The 21,062-nt window shown below is 38.1% G+C and overlaps 1 protein-coding gene across 1 annotated transcript in view; it reads right to left on the bottom strand.

Moving 5' to 3' along the window:
- ENPEP (glutamyl aminopeptidase) overlaps nucleotides 1-21,062 on the bottom strand; it is a 90,036-nt gene that overhangs the window by 40,130 nt on the left and 28,844 nt on the right. The window contains exons 4-6 of the mRNA XM_036920865.2: nucleotides 16,653-16,773; nucleotides 13,636-13,790; nucleotides 13,089-13,202 (exon numbers count right to left, since the gene is read on the bottom strand). Coding sequence (XP_036776760.1) covers nucleotides 13,089-13,202; nucleotides 13,636-13,790; nucleotides 16,653-16,773 — 390 coding nt within the window. The remainder of the gene's footprint in view (nucleotides 1-13,088; nucleotides 13,203-13,635; nucleotides 13,791-16,652; nucleotides 16,774-21,062) is intronic.

Genomic DNA, 21,062 nt, shown 5'->3' with positions numbered 1-21,062 from the left:
TCAAATGGTATTTCTATTTTGAGCTTTTTGAGGAACCTCCATACTGCTTTCCACAATGGTTGAACTAATTTGCATTCCCACCAGCAGTGTAGAAGGGTTCCCTTTTCTCCACAACCTCGCCAACATTTGTTGTTGTTTGTCTTTTGGATGGTGGCGATCCTTACTGGTGTGAGGTGATATCTCATTGTGGTTTTAATTTGCATTTCTCTGATGACAAGCGATGTGGAGCATCCTTTCATGTGTCTGTTCGCCATCTGAATTTCTTCTTTGGAGAACTGTCTGTTCAGCTCCTCTGCCCATTTTTTAATTGGATTATTTGCCTTTTGTTTGGTGAGGTGCATGAGCTCTTGATATATTTTGGATGGCAACCTTTTATCGGATCTGTCATTTATGAATATATTCTCCCATACTGTAGGGTACCTTTTTGTTCTATTGATGGTGTCCTTTGCTATACAGAAGCTTTTCAGCTTCATATAGTCCAACTTGTTCAATTTTGCTTTTGTTTCCCTTGCCCGGGGAGATATGTTCATGAAGAAGTCACTCATGTTTATGTCCAAGAGATTTCTGTGTATGTTTTTTTCTAAGAGTTTTATGGTTTCATGACTTACATTCAGGTATTTGATCCATTTCTAATTTACTTTTGTGTATGGGGTTAGACAGTGATCCAGTTTTATTCTCTTACATGTAGCTGTTCAGTTTTGCCAGCACCATCTGTTGAAGAGACTGTCATTTCCCCATTGTATGTCCATGGCTCCTTTGTGATATATTAATTGACCATAAATGTTTGTGTTAATATCTGGGGTCTCTATTCTGTTCCACTGGTCTGTGGCTCTGTTCTTGTGCCAGTACCAAACTGTCTTGATTACTGTGGCTTTGTACTAGAGCTTGAAGTTGGGGAGCGAGATCCCCCCTACTTTATTCTTCCTTCTCAGGATTGCTTTGGCTATTCGGGGTCTTTGGTGTTTCCATATGAATTTTTGAATTATTTGTTCTAGTTCGTTAAAGAATGTTGTTGGTAATTTGATAGGGATTGCATCAAATCTGTATATTGCTTTGGGCAGGATGGCCATTTTGACGATATTAATTCTTCCTAGCCAAGAGCATGGGATGAGTTTCCATTTGTTAGTGTCCTCTTTAATTTCTCTGAAGCGTGTCTTATAGTTTTCAGGGTATAGGTCTTTCACTTCCTTGGTAAGGTTTATTCCTAAGTATTTTATTCTTTTTGATGCAATTGTGAATGGAATTATTACCCTGATTTCCCTTTCTATTAGTTCATTGCTAGTGTATAGGAAAGCCACAGAATTCTGTGTGTTAATTTTGTGTCCTGCAACTTTGCTGTATTCCGATATCAGTTCTAGTAGTTTCGGAGTGGAGTCTTTAGGGTTTTTTATGTACAGTATCATGTCATCTGCAAATAGTGACAGTTTCATTTCTTATTTACCAATCTGGATTCCTTGTATTTCTTTGTTTTGTCTAATTGCCGTGGCTAGAACCTCCAGTACTATGTTAAATAACAGTGGGGAGAGTGGGCATCCCTGTCTAGTTCCCGATCTCAGAGGAAAAGCTTTCAGCTTTTCACTGTTCAGTATGATGTTGGCTGTGGGTTTATCATACATGGCCTTTATTATGTTGAGGTACTTGCCCTCTATACCCATTCTGTTGAGAGTTTTTATCATGAATGGATGTTGAATTTTGTCAAATGCTTTTTCAGCATCTATGGAGATGATCATGTGGTTTTTGTCCTTCTTTTTGTTGATGTGGTGGATGATGTTGATGGACTTTCAGATGTTGTACCATCCTTGCATCCCTGGGATGAATCCCACTTGGTCATGGTGTATGATCCTTTTGATGTATTTTTGAATTCAGTTTGCTAATATTTTATTGAGTAGTTTTGCGTCTATGTTCATCAGGGATATTGATCTGTAATTTTCTTTTTTTGTGGGGTCTTTGCCTGGTTTTGGTATTAGGATGATGTTGGCTTCATAGAATGAGTTTGGGAGTATTCCCAATTCTTCTATTTTTTGGAAAACTTTAAGGAGAATGGGAATTATATCTTCTCTGTATGTCTGATAAAATTCCGAAGTAAATCCGTCTGGCCCAGGGGTTTTGTTCTTGGATAGTATTTTCATTACCGCTTCAGTTTCTTTGCTGGTAATTGGTTTGTTTAGATTTTGTGTTTCTTCCTTGGTCAGTCTTGGAAGGTTGTATTTTTCTAGGAAGTTGTCCATTTCTTCTAGGTTTTCCAGCTTCTTAGCATATAGGTTTTCATACTAGTCTCTAATAATTCTTTGTATTTCTGTTGGGTCCATCGTGATGTTTCCTTTCTCGTTTCTGATTCTGTTGATGTGTGTTGATTCTCTTTTTCTCTTAATAAGTCTTGCTAGAGGCTTATCTATTTTGTTTATTTTCTCAAAGAACCATCTGTTGGTTTCATTGATTTTTTTCTATTGTTTTTATCTTCTCAATTTTGTTTATTTCTTCTCTGATCTTTATTATGTCCCTCCATCTGCAGACTTTAGGCCTCATTTGTTCTTCTTTTTCCAATTTTGATAATTGTGATGTTAGACTATTCATTTGAGTTTGTTCTTCCTTCTTTAAATATGCCTGGATTGCTATATACTTTCCTCTTAAGACTGCTTTCACTGCGTCCTACAGAAGTTGGGGCGTTGTGTTGTTGTTGTCATTTATTTCCATATATTGTTGGATCTCCATTTTAATTTGGTTGTTGATCCATTGAGTATTTAGGAGCGTGTTGTTAAGCCTCGATGTGTTTGTGAGCCTTTTTGCTTTCTTGGTACAACTTATTTCTAGTTTTATACCTTTGTGGTCTGAAAAGTTGGTTGGTAGAATTTCAATGTTTTGGAATTTACTGAGGCTCTTCTTGTGGCCTAGTATGTGGTCTATTCTGGAGAATGTTCCATGTGCACTTGAGAAGAATGTATATCCTGTTGCTTTTATGTATAGAGTTCTATAAATGTCTATTAGGTCCATCTGTTCTAGTGTGTTGTTCAGTGCCTCTGTGTCCTTACTTATTTTCTGTCTGGCAGATCTGTCCTTTGGAGTGAATGGTGTGTTGAAGTCTCCCAAAATGAATGCATTGCATTCTATTTCCTCCTTTAGTTCTGTTAGTATTTGTTTCACATATGCTGGTGCTCCTGTGTTGGGTGCATATATATTTATAATGGTTATATCCTCTTGTTGAACTTAGCCCTTTATTATTATGTAATGTCCTTCTTTATCTCTTGTTGCTTTCTTTGTTTTGAAGTCTATTTTGTCTGATACTAGTACTGCAACACTTGCTTTTATCTCCCTATTTGCATGAAGTATCTTTTTCCTTCCCTTGACTTTTAGTCTGTGCATGTCTTTGGGTTTGAGGTGAGTCTCTTGTAAGCAGCATATAGATGGCTCTTGTTTTTTTATCCATTCAGTGACTCTATGTCTTTTGATTGGTGCATTCAGTCCATTTACATTTAGGGTGATTATCAATAGGTATGTACTTATTGCCGTTTCAGGCTTTAGATTCGTGGTTACCAAAGGTTCCAGGTTACTTTCCTTACTCTCTAAGAGTCTAACTTAACTCACTTAGTATGCTGTTACAAACACAATCTAAAGGTTCTTTTCTGTTTCTCCTCCTTTTTCTTCCTCCTTCATTCTTTATATATTAGGTATCAAATTCTGTACTTTTTGTCTATCCCTTGATTGACTTTGAGGATAGTTAATTTAATTTTGCATTTGCTTCGTAATTAGCTGTTCCACTTTCTTTACTGTGGTTTTATTACCTCTGGTGACAGCTATTCAACCTTAGGAACACTTCCATATATAGCAGTCCCTCCAAAATAGACTGTAGAAATGGTTTGTGGGAGGTAAATTCTCTCAGCTTTTGCTTATCTGGAAATTGTTTAATCCCTCCTTCAAATTTAAATGATAATCTTGCCAGATAAAGTAATCTTGATTCCAGTTCCTTCTGCTTCATGGCATTAAATACATCATGTCACTCCCTTCTGGCCTGTAAGGTTTCTGCTGAGAAGTCTGATGTTAGCCTGATGGGATTTCCTTTGTATATGATCTTATTTCTCTCTCTGGCTGCTTTTAGCAGTCTGTCCTTATTCTTGATCTTCCCCATTTTAATAACTATGTGTCTTCGTGTTGTCTTCCTTGGGTCCCTTGTGTTGGGAGATCTGTGGATCTCCATGGCCTGAGAGACTATGTCCTCCCCCAGATTGGGGAAGTTTTCAGCAACTACCTCCTCAAAGACACTTTCTATCCCTTTCCCTCTCTTCTTCTTCTTCTGGTATCCCTATAATGTGAATATTGTTCCACTTGGATTGGTCGCACAGTTCTCTCAATATTCTTTCATTCTTAGAGATCCTTTTTTCTCTCTGTGCCTCAGCTTCTTTGTATTCCTCTTCTCTAGTTTCCATTTCATTTATTGTCTTCTCCACCATATCCAACCTGCTTTTAATACCCTCCATCATGCTCTTCAACGATTGGGATCTCCAACCTGAATTCTTTCCTGAGTTCTTGGATGTCTTTCCGTACCTCCATTAGAATGTTGATGATTTTTATTTTGAACTCCCTTTCAGGAAGAGTCACAAGGTCCATATCATTTAAATCTTCCTCGGGAGTTGTATTAATAATTTTACTCTGGACAAAGTTCCTTTGGCATTTCATGTTTGTATGTGGCGCCCTCTCGTGTCCAGAAACTGTAGTTTCTGGAGCTGCTCAGCCCCTGAAGCAATGTTGGGGGTCACAGGGGAGCGGTACTGGTGCCTAGGGGGAGGAAAGAGCTGTTCCCCGCCTCCCGGCTGCTGTGCCTGTCTCCACTGCCTGAGCCAGTGGGCCGGGCACACAGGTATGTTTTTGTCCTAGAGCAGCCGGATATGGATCCCTGCTTTTCACAAGCAGCCGGAATCCCAGTCTCCCCAGGAACTCCACCTGTCCCAGGTTTCCAACCCCGTAATCAGAAGAGTATGATGAAAGCTCCATGAAATGTAGGTTTGTGCTCCCAGCGCAGATCTCCGGAGCTAGGTATTCAGCAGTCTCAAGCCTTCCACTCCCTCCCTGCTCCATTTCTCTTCCTCCCGCTGCTGAGCTGGGGTGGGGGAGGGGCTCGGGTCCTGTGGAGCCACAGCTCTGGTACGTTACCCCGTTCGCTGAGGTCTGCTCTTTTCTCCAGGTGTGTGCAGTCTGATGCTGTCCTCTTTCCTGTTGCTCTCTCAGGATTAGTTGCGCCAACTATATTTTCTGATTGTATCCAGTTTTAGGAGGAAGCCTCTGTCTCTCCTCTCAGGCCGCCATCTTTAATCCAATGCTCCTTCAGTTTTTTCTTTGTTCTTATACTCCACAGATGAGTGAAATTATTTGATACTTGTCTTTCTCTGCCTGGCTTATTTCACTGAGCATAATACCCTCTAGCTCCATTCATGTTGTTGTAAATGATAGGGTTTGTTTACTTCTTATGGCTGAATAATATTCCATTGTGTATATGTACCACTGCTTCTTTATCCATTCATCTACTGATGGACACTTAGGTTGCTTCCATTTCTTGGCTATTGTGAATAGTGCTGTGATAAACATAGGGGTGTGTATGTCTTTTTCAAACTGGGCTGCTGCATACTTAGGGTAAATTCCTAGTAGTGGAATTCCTGGGTCAAATGGTATTTCTATTTTGAGATTTTTGAGGAACCTCCATACTGCTTTCCACAGTGGTTAAACTAATTTACATTCCCACCAGCAGTGTAGGAGGGTTCCCCTTTCTTCACATCCTTGCCAGCATTTGTTGTTGTTTGTCTTTTCAATGATGGCGATCCTTACTGGCATGAGGTGATAGCTCATTGTGGTTTTAATTTGCATTTCTCTGATGACTAGTGATGTGGAGCATCATTTCATCTGTCTATAGGCCATCGGAATTTCTTCTGTGGAGAACTGTCTCTTCAGCTCATCTGACCATTTTTGATTGGATTATTTGCTTTCTGTTTGTTAAGGTGTGTGAGCTCTTTATATATTTTGGATGTCAACATTTTAGCAGATATGTCATTTATGAATATATTCTCCCATACTGTAGGATGCATTTTTGTTCTATTGGTGGTGTCCTTTGCTGTACAGAAGCTTTTCAGTTTGATGTAGCCCCACTTGTTCATTTTTGCTTTTGTTTCCCTTGCCCGGGGAGATATGTTCATGAAGAAGTTGCTCATGTTTATGTCCAAGAGATTTCTGTGTATGTTTTTTTCTAAGAGTTTTATGGTTTCAGACTGACATTCAGGTCTTTGATCTATTTCGAATTTACTTTTTGTGTATGGTGTTAGATAATGATCCAGTTTCATTCTCTTACATGTAGTTGTCTCATTTTGCCAACACCAGCTGTTGAAGAGGCTGTCATTTCCCCACTGTATGTCCATGGCTCCTTTATCATATATTAATTGACCATGTATGTTTGGGTTAATATCTGGACTCTCTATTCTGTTCTGCTGGTCTGTGGGTCTGTTCTTGTGCCAGTACCAAACTGTCTTGATTACTGTGGCTTTGTAGTAGAGCTTGAAGTTTGGGAGTGAGATCCCCCAACTTTATTCTTCCTTCTCAGGATTGCTTTGACTATTTGGGGTCTTTTGTGGTTCCATATGAATTTTTGAACTATTTGTTCCAGTTTGTTGAAGAATGCTGTTGGTATTTTGATAGGCATTGCATTGAATCTGTAGATTGTTTCAGGCAGGATGGCCATTTTGACAATATTAATTCTTCCTAGCCAAGAGCATGAGATGAGTTTCCATTTGTTAGTGTCCTCTTTATTTCTCTTAAGAGCGTCTTGTAGTTTTCATGGTATAGGTCTTTCACTTTCTTGGTTAGGTTTATTCCTAGGTATTTTGTTCTTTTTGATGCAATTGTGAATGTAATTGTTTTCTTGATTTCTCTTTTTGCTAGTTCATTGTTAGTGCATAGGAAAGCCACCAATTTCTGTGTATTAATTTTGTATCATGCAACTTTGCTGAATTCAGATATTAGTTTTAGTAGTTTTGGCATGGAGTCTTTAGGGTTTTTTATGTACAATTATCATGTCTTCTGCAAATAGTGACAGTTTCACTTCTTTTTTACCAATCTGGTTGCCTTGTATTTCTTTGTTTTGTCTAATTGCTGTGGCCAGGACCTCCAGTACTATGTTGAGTAACAGTGGGAAGAGTAGTCATCCCTGTCTTGTTTCTGATCTTAGAGGAAAAGCTTTCAGCTTCTCATTGTTCAGTATGATGTTGGCTGTGGGTTTGTCATATATGGCCTTAATTATGTTGAGGTACTTGCCCTGTATACCCATTTTCTTGAGCGTTTCTTTCATGAAAGGATGTTGAATTTTGTCGAATGCTTTTTCAGCATCTATGGAGATGATCATGTGGTTTTTGTCCTTCTTTTTGTTGATGTGGTGGATGATGTTGATGGATTTTCGAATGTTGTACCATCCTTATATCCCTGAGATGAATCCCACTTGATCATGGTGTATGCTCTTCTTGATGTATTTTTGAATTCGGTTTGCTAATATTTTGTTGAGTATTTTTGCATCTACGTTCATCAGGGATATTGGTCTGTAATTTTCTTTTTTTGTGGGGTCTTTGCCTGGTTTTGTTATTAAAGTTATGCTGGCTTCATAGAATGAGTTTGGAAGTATTCTCTCCTCTTCTATTTTTTGGAAAACTTTAGGGAGAACGGGTATTATGTCTTCTCTATATGTCTGATAAAATTCAGCGGTGAATCCATCTGGACCAGGGTTTTGTTCTTGGGTAGTTTCTTGATTACTGCTTCAATTTCTTTTCTGGTAATTGGTCTGTTTAGATTTTCTGATTCTTCCTTGGTCAGTCTTGGAAAGTTGATTTTTCTAGGAAGTTGTCCATTTCTTCTAGGTTTTCCAGTTTGTTGGCATACAGATTTTCATAGTATTCTCTAATAATTTTTTGTATTTCTGTGGAGTTCATTGTGATTTTTCCTTTCTCATTTCTGGTTCTGTTGATGTGTGTAGATTCTCTTTTTCTCTAATAAGTCTGACTAGGGGCTTACCTATTTTGTTTATTTTTTGAAAGAACCAACTCCTGGTTTCATTGATTTTTTCTATTGTATTATTATTGTCAATTTTATTTATTTCTTCTCTGATCTTTATTATGTCCCTCCTTCTGCTGACTTTGGGCCTCATTTGTTCTTCTTTTTCCAGTTTCAATAATTGTGACTTTAGACTATTCATTTCGGATTGTTCTTCTTACTTTAAATAGGCCTGGATCGCTATATACTTTCCTCTTAGAACTGCCTTTACTGCGTCCCACAGAAATTGGGGCTTTATGCTGTCATCATTTGTCTCCATACATTGCTTGATCTATGTTTTAATTTGGTCATTGATCCATTGATTATTAGGAGCATGTTGGTAAGCCTCCATATGTTTGTGAGCTTTTTTGTTTTCTTTGTACAGTTTATTTCTAGTTTAATGGCTTTGTGGTCTGAGAAGTTGGTTGGTAGAATTTCAATCTTTTTGAATTTACTGTGGCTCTTTTTGTGGCCTAGTAATATAGTCTATTCTGGAAAATGTTCCATGTGCACTTGAGAAGAATGTGTATCCTGCTGCTTTTGGGTGTAGAGTTCTGTTGATGTCTGTTAAGTACATCTGTTCTAGTGTGTTGTTCAGTGCCTCCCTGTCCTTACTTATTTTCTGTCTGGTGGATCTATCCTTTGGAGTGAGTGGTGTGTTGAAGTCTCCTTGAATGACTGCATTGCATTGTATTTCCTCCTTTAATTCTGTTAGTATTTGTTTCACATATGCTGGTGCTCCTGTATTGGGTGCATATATATTTATAATGGTTATATCCTCTTGTTGGACTGAGCCCTTTATCATTATGTAATGTCCTTCTTTATCTCTTGTTACTTTCTTTGTTTTGAAGTCTATTTTGCCTGATACCAGTACTGCTACACCTGCTTTTTTTTCCCTATTGTTTGCATGAAATATCTTTTTTCCATCCCTTGACTTTTAGTCTATGTATTTCTTTGGGTTTGAGGTGAGTCTCTTTTAAGCAGCATATAGATAAATCTTGCTTTTTTATACATTCTATTACTCTGTGTCTTTAGATTGGTGCATTCAGTCCATTTACATTTAGGGTGATTATTGAGAGATATGTACTTATAGCCATTGCAGGCTTTAGATTCATGGTTACCAAAGTTTCAAAGGTAGCTTCTTTACTATCTAACTATCTAACTTAACTCACTTATTAAGCTATTATAAGCACAGTCTGATGATTCTTTATTTCTCTCCCTTCTTATTCCTCCTCCATTCTTTATACGTTAGGTGTTTTATTCTGTGTTCTTTTGTGTTTCCTTTGACTGCTTTTGTGAGTAGCTGTTTTTATTTTTTGGCTTTAGTTAGTATTTGGTTGACTTGCTTTCTTTGTTGTGATTTTATTTTCTCTGTTGACATCTATTTATCCTTAGGAGTGCTTCCATCTAGAGCAGTCCCTTTAAAATATCCTGTAGAGGTGGTTTGTGGGAGGCAAATTCCCTCAACTTTTGCTTGTCTGGGAATTGTTTAATCCCTCCTTTATATTTAAATGATAGTCATGCTGGATACAGTATTCTTGGTTCAAGGCCCCTCTGTTTCATTGCATTAAATATATCATGCCATTCTCTTCTGACCTGTAAGGTTTCTGTTGAGAAGTCTGATGATAGCCGGATGGGTTTTCCTTTGTAGGTGACCTTTTTTCTCTCTCTGGCTGCCTTTAATACACTTTCCTTGTCTTTGATCTTTGCCATTTTAATTATTATATGTCTTGGTGTTGTGCTCCTTGGGTCCCTTGGGTTTCCATGGTCTGAGAAACTATTTCCTCCCCTAGTGTGGGGAAGTTCTCAGCAATTATTTCTTCTAAGACACTTTCTGTGCCTTTTTCTCTCTCTTCTTCTTCTGGTGCACCTATAATGCAGATATTATTCCTTTTGGATTGGTCACACAGTTCTCTTAATATTGCTTCATTCCTGGAGATCCTTTTATGTCTCTCTGCATCAGCTTCTCTGTGTTCTTGTTCTCTGATTTCTATTCCATTTATGGCCTCTTGCTCCTCATCCAGTATGCTCTTAAGTCCTTCCGGAGATTGTTTTATTTCTGTATTCTCCCTCCCAACTTATCCTTTAGCTCTTGTATATTTCTCTGCAGGTCCATCAGCATAGTTATGACCTTTATTTTGAATTCTTTTTCAGGTAGATTGGTTAAATCTATCTCCCCAGGCCCTCTCTCAGGGCTTGTCTGGGTAATTCTGGACTTGACCAAATTCTTCTGCCTTTTCATGGCAATAGAGGTAGCTGTAGGCAGGTAGCACGTGTGTCAGCTGGGAGAACAAAGTCCTTTCCTGCTTGTTGGTCGCCTTGAGCTTCTCCACTGCCTGTGTTGGTTACCCGCACACCTGGAGCAGCCTCTGGATTAATCCCCTAAGCTGCCGTGTGTGGGGTCACTGTCAGGGCAGCCCAGAGCCCCATGGGGAGTGGCAGGCATGCCAGGTGTGTTCTCCTGTGAGAACGGTGCGCCTTCATGCCTTACCCCAGTTTCCTCTGCCTGCACCAGGCAGGTGCACACTGGCAGTGGCCTCTGGGTCTGGCCCAGGTGGCTGCCTTCCAGGAGGAAATTCTGGGCAGTTGTTGTGGGCATGGCCACTCTCTGGCTGCTCTGCTGTGGTGGGCCCGTGCAGCCACTCTCAGGGTGTTCAGCTGCCTCGGGTGCACATGGCTGCTCTCCTGCTGCTCCACCGCCATGGGCATGCGCAGCCACTCTCTGACTGCTCAGCCACTGTGTCGGGGCCATGCCAGTCGAGGGAACAACTGGCAAGCTGCCTATCGCCATGAGAGGCTTCAGGGTTGCACTGCCACCCGAGGGACTGGGGCACCCAAAGTTCCTCAGAATTCCCAGCCTGCTGGGTTGAGTGTGCCAGGATGCTTCCATCCAGCTGTGAGGCCCCTGTCCCTTTAAGAGTTTCAAAAAGCACTCGCTTTTCTTTTGTCCCAGGGAAGCCAGCCACAAGGACCCACTCACAGATTTTACTTTTCTGTTTCTCTAATCTCCAGCACACCATGCAATGTGTGTCTGGGCTCCCAGTATGGATTACTAGGGCTGGTTATTTAGCAGTCCTGGGCTTCCACTCCCTTCTTGCTCTGACTCCTTTCCTCTTGCCAGGAGCTGGGGTGGGGGGATCGCTTGGGTCCCGCCAGGCCGCGGCTTGTATCACCCCCTTCGTGAGGTGCTGAGTTCTCGCAGATGTAGATGTATCCACCGGTCTCTCTTTTAGGAATAGTTGTATTTGTTTTATTTTCAAAAATATATATGGTTTTGGGAGATTTCTGCTGCCGTACTCACACCGCCATCTTGGCTCTTCCCCCCAGTCAAGGTAATTTTGACTTGGATTTTAACTTCTGTACACCTACACACTAAAATGAAAGAATCTTGTTCTCAGTGTGAGGAAATTTTTCTCTAGTGTTGTCTGTGCCAGTTGCCAGGAATGGAGTTATATTACCTTCCTGGACATCAGACTTTTCACCTTGCTGTGAGGTGCCACTATTGTGGCACTCATTGAGCTCTCTTACAATGTATCATTCTTTATTTGTCCCTTCCAACTACCAGACCCTAAACTGGGAACATCTTAAGGGCAAGAAATGTGTTTTATTTAGTTTTTGGACACTGTGTTCACTGAATGAAGAATGAATGGAAAAAGAAAAGAAGAAAGAATGAATGAATTGGATCATGTGATTAAACTACATTTAAGAACTGCATACTAAATATTTCCAGAATTTAATTCGTATTTTTGAAACACTGAAATTGGAATTTTAAAGTATTAAATATATAACATATATAAGAACTTAGAAGTGTTATAATTTCTTATATTGATATAAGAAGGGCATATAGAAAATAAAGCACAAAATTTTTCACCCATATAGTTTAATTTTAATAAATTATGTAATTTGAAATTCTCAACATATATGTGTGGTTCTCAAATAGGGTAAACTCTGTCTTCCAGGAGAAATCTGGAATTATGTGGAGACATGTTTGGTGTCTCAACTGGGGTGGGAGAGTTACTTACTGGCACCTAAATATCCTACATTACCCAAGACAGCCCCTCTCAATTGTCAAACCCCTATCAGAATTATCTGGCCCCAAATATCAGTCGTTCCATGTTTTTCAAAATTAAAGTTTTAAAGAAGCAATAGTTGCAAATAAACTTTTTCACTTTTTAAAGTAAGTTATGGAAACTGCAAAGGCTTTAGCACTCAGTGTTGTCTTTTTATTCTTTCCAGTAGAGGGCAGCAGTCAATATGATACACAACCTCTAAGTCTACTTTTCATGCATCTACACACCTGCACTTTCATATATACAAACAGATAAAAATATTTATATTTACATCATCTAAATATAAAAACAGATCTAACCTTCTGGAAACAAATATACGTGGAGTTCATAGAAGCCTCTATTCTTAGCCCTCCAGGCCCTTTCAGGCCACACATGGTATGATAATAGTAATTACACACACATTTGGGGAGTGTTTAGGCTTACAAGATAGAGAACTACATTTCTCTTCATAGAGGAGAGAGCACTGACTGAGAGAATATGAGCTCAAGATCACGTTCCCTAGAATGCATTTAAGAAATGATTTGTCCAGGATTTGAACAGGAGTCTAACTACTAAGTTTATGCCTCTTTCTGCACTATTTCAGCAACCTATATAAGGTCATTCATTTACCAAATTAGGCTTTAACATTCTTTAAAGGGCTAGCACTGTACATATACTTTATTAAACACAGAGTTGGCACTATCTAAACTAGCTATTTTTTTCGTGGCTTGACACATGTTCTTGAGTGACTGTATCAAAGATATCCTCAGATTGTGGTGTTCAGTTGCCTTCTAAGGCCTGGGCATAGACTCTAAACAAGGTGTAATTCAGTGGAGCCAGCTGGTTCCTCCCCGTACACATAGTGGAATTCTCAGCCTACCACTGCACTTGGCCTCTGACTCAGAACCACTGTCCTAGTCCCAGGGCTCAATCTGCTCTGTATGAGGGAAATGAAGATTTGGAGTTTATATATTTAGGGCTTACCATTTGCCACTCTTTTTCTGCATGGTTTACTCCTAGGAACTCAAAGAAGGAAGCAAATCCTTCATTTAGCCACAAGTCTTCCCACCATTCCATGGTCACAATATTTCCAAACCACTGAAATTATAAGCAATAAAGAGATAGTTAAATTCTTATGCCTGTAGTAGGGAGGCCTAGAAAATCTCAGTACATTTACTTGTCCATGTAAATTTTGTCACTTGACACAGAAATGGCGGTCATTGTCCTCACCACTTATTTCCTGCTTTATTTCTCCTGATTTTTAAGTGATCTTAAGTTCTCTTTAGTTTATTACCTTTATTTAGGTATTACTGGGAACATGTAAAGTTATTGGAAGGCCTCCTGTGTGTTTAGGCAAGACAATGTGTCTTAAAAGTTGTTTTTACAGTAAAATGTTTATCGTCACTAAGAAAGACTTGAAAGCAGTATTTTTCTGCTTGGTATTTTTTATTTGCTAAGTTATTATTTCTATTATTCCTGTGGTCTCAAGCTACTTTTAAAGGCATGCTAATTTGGTGCTAAGATTCTATACCTGATGCACAAGTTCATGGGCAACCACGCTGGCCACCCTCTGTTGGTTTGATGAGGCCGACTCCTGAGAGTCATAAAGCAGGTTTGTTTCTCTGTAAGTGATGAGTCCCCAGTTCTCCATAGCCCCAGTGCCAAAATCTGGAATAGCGATTTTATCTATGGAAAAAGAAAGAGTCTAGTAAGAAATGCATTCTTTCCATTTGTTCAGAACATGTCTTACCAAATTAAGTTCTTTGGATGAATGTTTTTTAAGAGTCTAAAAATCATTTCCTAGAGTGAAAGACAACAATCTATTTGTGTAAACTTTTCTGTCTTGATGCACTCAAAATTTCCATGGAACTTTTCCTGTTGGTTCCAGATATCAATGTGTCTTTTCTTTTTTAAAGGATACTAATGGCGATGTTCTTTTCAAGTCCTCTGTAATTTTATGTCTTTTGTTTCTCTCTGTACCTCATTTTTATTACTTTTATTTTTCTCAAGATATTCACTTTGGTAACACAGAGTACATGTTTTGGGCAATAAGCTTTGGGGAAAAAGACAATGAAGTTTTCAAATGAGGACTTAGAAGTACAGAGCCTCCAAATGCACAGAAAATATATTTCTCTCCAAGGATTCAGAATATTAGATAATATAAAATACCACTTTTTCCCCAATTCTGTACAATTAAGGGACAACCTCATTCCCTACTAATTGAATAGCTTACTGTCTACTTGTATGTATTAAGTAAGTTGAATCAACATTGACTTGATTATATTCTCTCTAAAGTCTCTTCCATGACTAAAATGCTGGATTATCAGGACTTTCTATTCCTTATTTTTGCTGGGGCCTATAATCTTAGACATAATATCTGACAAGAAGAGACGGTATTGATCAGTTTTATGTTAAATCCCAAAACAGATAATGTTCAGCTTGATCAGTAGACAGAATACAGCTTCTCCAGTTAATGAACTATAACAATGTAATTTCTTTATTATTACAGGAAATTTAAATAAGGACATAAATGAAAGTAAATTAAATTCTCATCTAACATATAAGAAAAGGTCCTTTCTTTTGGTTAAAATGAAGATTCTTAAAGCTTTTTATGAAAGAATGAAAATGGATATATTTTCAGTAGAAGTCAAAATTACAGCAAAAAAATTTTTTCCCTGTTATCTTCACTTTGAGGTTTGTTTACTTTGTCATAAGAATACCACTTAAAGGGTGGAGGAATGATTCCCCACAAGGGCCAATATTTTCCATAATGTTATGGAGTAATTTGCACCTAATCCTTGAACAAAAGGAAATTTTTGTTAATCTCATGTCTTTGATAAGTATTGACATTATAATTAATTAACTTCAGTGCATTTCATTTTGGTAGGTATGATAACTGCAGAAGTTAATTGTAAGGTATGTTTAAAATAAAGTGAATTCTAAGAAGATTGAACATGTATATAAAAATATGAAGCAGAAGAAGGAGTAAGGGAGAGGGAGGGAGAAAGAGGAGGATAGGAGAGAAAGTAAATTGTAAGATTCCCACTTTCCAGGTCATCCTAGGGAGAACAAGTGATATAAAGAGAAAAATGACTTTTAAAGTAATGTGCTTAACATTCTATTAAATATTCTTCTCTTCTTTTTTTTAACAGGAGGAAAAGACCAAAGTTTCATTATGCATATACAGGGACGCCATAACCATGGGTTCCAAAGACAGGGAGAACGAGGTATGTATATATATAGAGAGAGAGAGAGAGAGGAATTTTAAGAGATGCAGCCGCCTCCCTCCCTGTCCACCCCACCTAGTTCACATTATAGTGCAGCTGCTGTGGTGAGAGCTCTCCTGGAGCACTCCTCCGTCTAAGTTCTTTTTAGGCAGTTGTGGTGTGGGAATCAAAGTTTCTTTCTGAGTCTTTCAGGCCTTGATGGGTTGCAACTCAAAATAATCTGCATATCACAGTGGTACACCTTGGGATGGCCTGCCTTTGGTCCCTATAGTTCCCGTCTCTGAAACTTCCCTGAAAGTTTCACATTAAAAATTGAGGTGATAAATGTTCCATTTCACTGACTCAGTCTAGGTCAGTCCAGTTGAGTGATGACGCAGGCTTATTCCCAAAGTTAGGCCTGTTATTCTGATTTTGATGAAAAGTTGTTTCTTTTCCTGTCTTCTTCTCTAATAGCTGCTAAGTAAGTAATAAAAAAAAAAACCAGAGCTGTTGCCCCTGAAGAGAAAATGGGGCATCTACAAACTTACTCAGATCCACAGCCATTCCCATGTAGAGAGTTGGACATTCCTGTTGCTTTGCATTGATAGTTTATCAAAGTAAGTACAAAAACAGGAGTAGAGAAGTCAACTGTTGGTTGGTTTGTTCTCTTGTTGCCTTTATTTCATCCCTACAGACATCTATATGGGTGTTACATTTAGTTTTAATATCACCCAAGCTTACTAATTTTTTGCTTTGATAGAAGTGCCATACCCATCCCATTTTGGTTTTGTTCCATTTTTATTTTAGAAAGAAAACATGTCCCCCATACTAGAAAAAAATATTTATGGAGCACATTAATATTAAGGAGCACCAGTGTTTCATTTTAACTGCTGAAGTGTGTAGAATTCGTTTTGTATAACAATGGGAAGATTGGATACCCATGGGACTCTGACAGTGTCATTTATATCTCTTTTTCCCCAGCTCAGTTGCAGTAGGGAGGCCAGTGTAAGTTATTGGGATGGGTACTGATTTTGAAATCAACTGATCTGGGTTGTTCTTTCTGGATCCATCATTATCAGTGTCGGCAGTTTTGTACACATGCTTTAATCTTTATTTGGAAATAAAAGACTATACATTTATCAGGGAAGAATAGGGTATAGTGGTTATTCTTGGAAGAATCCACAATGGCTCTTTCAGCATCTCTAAGTATTAGATACATTGTAGGAATATAACAAAAAGACTGAGGGATAGCTATTAACAAAGGATCCTGGAACTGGAGGAAGTGAGTTAACAGGTAAAAATAAAGGCAATATTAAAATAAGAAAAAAAAAATGGTTCTTACCTAATTTAGGAAGAGCATAATCCATAGCAAAATATTCTTCAAAATAATCAAACACACTTTTAGTTATGTTTGCAGCATATTCAGCTGTGTGCTTTTGCTCTGGCTGGACATATATAGTGAGCTATTAAACAAAACACAAAAATTCAGTGAAAACTATTCATTTGATTAAACATAAAAACTGTAATACATGACACAGTGGAAATAAGGTGGGCTTTGGTCCAGGTGAGCCTAATTTGAATCCCAGTTCTGTATTGTCTTGAGACAAATCACTTCACATCTCTGAGACTTGTGTGTAAAGAGAAAGAGTACTGCATAACTCACTGAGTGGTTTCAATGACTAGAAATAATGTAAGACACAATGGTCAGGATAGTGTCCAACATGTTTTTCAAATGTTACTATGTTTTTCTATTTAGAACATACATTGTCTTCTTAATGTCTATGTATCTATCTACCTATCTATCTACCTCTGTGTAATTTGTCTTTCAGGAAATCAATCATGTGATTTTTCTCATCTAAAGAGCCCTGGATATATGTTTCCACTTGTGCTCTTCTAGTCACTGCTACCCTAATTACCTTTTTGATATTTTAACTATTCTATTCCCAGAGTCTAAAATACAATGATCCAAAATTTTCCTGAGAGAAAGGCATCTTGATAAGCTAAATTTATTCTCTAACTCTCTAGGATATTATTTTGTGCCCCATGACTAATTTATAATCAAACCAAGTAAGACATTTTACACTCCAATTCTAAGCATGTACAACCCAGAATAGCCAACAAAATATTGAAGGAGAAAAACAAATTTGAAGGACTAACACTACCCAACTTCAAAACCTACTATAAAGCTACACTAATCAAGTCAGTGTGGTATTAGCAAAAGAATAGACAAGTCAACCAATACAACACAATAGAGAGCCCAGAAATAGACCAACATAACATAGTGAATGATCTTTGACAAAGGAGCAGAGGCAATGGAGCAAGACAACTGGCCGTCCACATGCAAGAAAATGAATCTAGACTTGCCTCACACCCTTTACAAAATTAACTCAAGACGGATCACAGAACTAAGTGTAAAACACAAAACTATAAAGCTCCTAGAGGATAAATAGAAGAAAACCTACATGACCTTCGACATTAAGATTATTTCTTAGATACAACACCAAAGGCACTATCCATGAAAGAAGTAATTGATAGTCTGGACTTCCTTAAACACTTGTGCTCTGGGAAAGACTATGTCAAGACAATGAAAAGACAAGCCACATTCTAGGAGAAAATACTTTCAAAAGACACAACTGATAAAGGACTGTTATCCAAAATATAAAAAGAACTCTTAAAACTCAACAAGAATAAAACCACCTAATTTAAAAATGGGCCAAAGATCTTAACAGATAACTTGCCAGAGAGTATGCACAGATGGCAAATTTCATCTTTTCATATGAAAACATGTTTGACATTGTATGCTGTCATGAAAATGCAAATCAAAACAGCAATGAGATACCACTGCACACCTACTGGAACGATCAAATCCAGAACATTGACAACATCAGATGCTGTCAAGAAAGTGAAATGACCAGAGCTCCCATACATGGCTGGTAGGAATACAAAATGTTACAGCTACTTTGGGAGAGAGTTTGGTGCTTTCTTACCAAACTAAATATACTCTCTGTTGTACATTAAGAGTATATTTGATATAATAATTGTGCTCCTTGATTTTTAGCCAAAGAAATTTAAAACACACCCACACAAATATCTGCACACAGATGTGTATGTCAACTTTAATAATTGTCAAGACTTGGAAGCAACCAAGATGTCCAACAGTAGATGAATGAAAGAACTGTGGTACATCCAGACAGTGTCATTTTATTCAATGCCAAAAAGAAATGAGCTATGAAACCATGAAAAGACAGGGAGGAATCTCAAATGCATATTTTTAAGTGAAAAAAAGCTAATCTGAAATGCTACATAAAATATGATTTCAACTATATGATATCTCGGAAGAGGTGAAACTGCAGACAATAAAGAGATCATTGGTTGTGGGGGTGGAGGAACCCTAAGGTAAACTATGGACTTTGGGTGATTAAAGATGTGCCAGTGCAGGTCCATCCTTGGCAAAAAATATCTTATTCAGTGGAATGACAATGATAACGGAGGAGACTATGCATGTGTTGATGGAGCAGGGGCTATATATGAGATTTTTTTCATAACTTCCCCTCAATTTAGTTGTAAACCTAAAACTGCTCTAAAAAAGAAGTCTTTAAAAAGTAAGTTTGTGAGGAATTCAAATGAAGTATACGGAACTTAAAACGTGATTCAAAATCCTCAAGTGAAGCAAAATAAGCTGTCATCTGGTAAGTGCAAGTCCATCTACCCGACTGGACCAGGTGACTCATCATTTTAAAAATGGAGAAAAAGAAAGAGAAATTATGCCTACTTTCTTTCTTTATCATTCCAAATGCATTGCTAGCTTTGGTATTCTTTTAGGCACACATCTTGAGCCATCTTTTCTTAGAAATGAAGAACAGTGGAAAGATCAAGTTAGACGATGGGTTCTGAGAGAGCATCTCTTAAATTACCAGCACTGGCTCATTGCTCTCACATCCACTGGGTAATTGACATTCTTGCTTTTTGTGCATAAGTAAAGATGTGTTCTTCTTCATCTCCCAAGACAATACAACTTGCTCAATTATCATGTCAACATTCTTTTCGGCTTGTTTTGTTTCACTTGCCAGAAGAGATGATACATTTTCTCACCATTCTCCTATTGTCTTTCTGAATGGGGACATATCCAAGCAGTTAAGTGAAACTAAGGATCCAGTTGGTGGCTACTGAACAGAGGAAAGGTAATTGTCCCCTATGAAATGTTCATAAGGATAGCCATGCTGTAAACTGAAGTTGTCAGAATTTTTCATCTGTGAACTAGTTAGGGTGTCAAATCCCCCCTGAGAATTTCTACCCCATCTGTTCTCTACCATTAAAAACTTCAGGAAGTCTAGTTCTTCCTGGCTTACTCCACTATTATCTGTACACTCTACTTTTGTGCTGCACATAATGTTTGAAGAAAGAAAGATTGCTAAGACAGAGGAAGGAGAGAGAATAGGGAGGCCTCCCACTATTGGGGGGGCAGTGGGGAAGAGAATAAGAAAGTACTCTTTCTGCCAGTATCTTCTCATTTCCCACTCTAGGAGGTTTCCTTCTTTTAAGACACTTCTGAGACAATCTAATCTGTTTTTTTTCTACTCTCTGTTTTTCTATTGGCAGCAACAGGTATGCATTGTCCTTAAATAGGATTGATGTTAATGTAAATTCAGGCAAAATAAAAGTAGTCCCTTCCTCTTTTGTTTCTGAGAAACACAGATGTTATGTTTTGTCTTTTCAGTGTGGCCAGTCTGCAGATCCCCTATGATCTGTGACCCTTATATCTTATGATCACTGCTTTGATCAACTGAGCTAAGCAATCACAGAATATATAGATCCAGCCCCTTAATCTTGTGACTTAATTAGCCAAAACATAATCTGTGTGTGTGTGTCCTATCTGCCATGTATCACAAACATTTTTTTACTTAAAAGATGCCATCAACATGCCAACATTGCCTGCTAGTTGAAACTTCAAAACAGTTTATATGGTATCCATTTAACAGCAGAACATCTATGATGTTCAGATTTAGGGATTTAAAAAAAACATCCTCCCCTCTGCTGCTGCCTCTACTCGTCTACCCCTCTGCTTGTCCTGCTCTCCGACCTCATTCTCAGCTCGTGCTCCCTCTGCATGTCCCTCTCCTTTCTGTGAGCTTTGGTAGAGGTGGCTGGCTCCGTCATCTGCTGTCCGTAACAGAGTTCAGTAAATTACCTGTGAATTGTCATCACTTTTTAATAACTGCTGTCTTTCTAGTTTACATGCTTGCCTTACTGAGATAGCTTTTGAAGGCATATAACTAGCTCTATTGAAATAGCATGACTGAAGAGGGAAGTGTGTAAGTAAATTCTGTTTTCTTGCCTTCTAAAGGGTTATATATGCCTTGATTATTCAAAGACTAAGGTTAAATATAAAGTTTACATATAAGCTTTATAACCTTATATGTAAATAGAAATATGAAGTATGCAAGGTCTCAAGAACCAAGAACTCATAGGCATATATTTCGTTTTTAAAGATAGTGGGTTCCCTAAGCAAATTAAATTACCTCACTATGCCACTGTTGGATACTATTAGTCATATCTCAAAGCACTGAATCTGTTGAACTGGTGTCAGATGTAAAATTCTGTGCTTTCTAAAGCCTATATCCAGCTGATTATTCTTTTAGGAGGTGTGATACATCTGCTTTATCACTTTTGTTAATTTTCTCTTATATGGGAACCTACTGTAAAGAAGGCATTTAGAGTTCTTAATATTGTCCCTTTCATTTAATTGTCACCA

The sequence above is a fragment of the Manis pentadactyla genome, chromosome 5 (assembly GCF_030020395.1).
Source record: "Manis pentadactyla isolate mManPen7 chromosome 5, mManPen7.hap1, whole genome shotgun sequence".
NCBI lineage: Eukaryota > Metazoa > Chordata > Mammalia > Pholidota > Manidae > Manis > Manis pentadactyla.
This window is presented reverse-complemented; position numbering and strand designations above follow the sequence as displayed.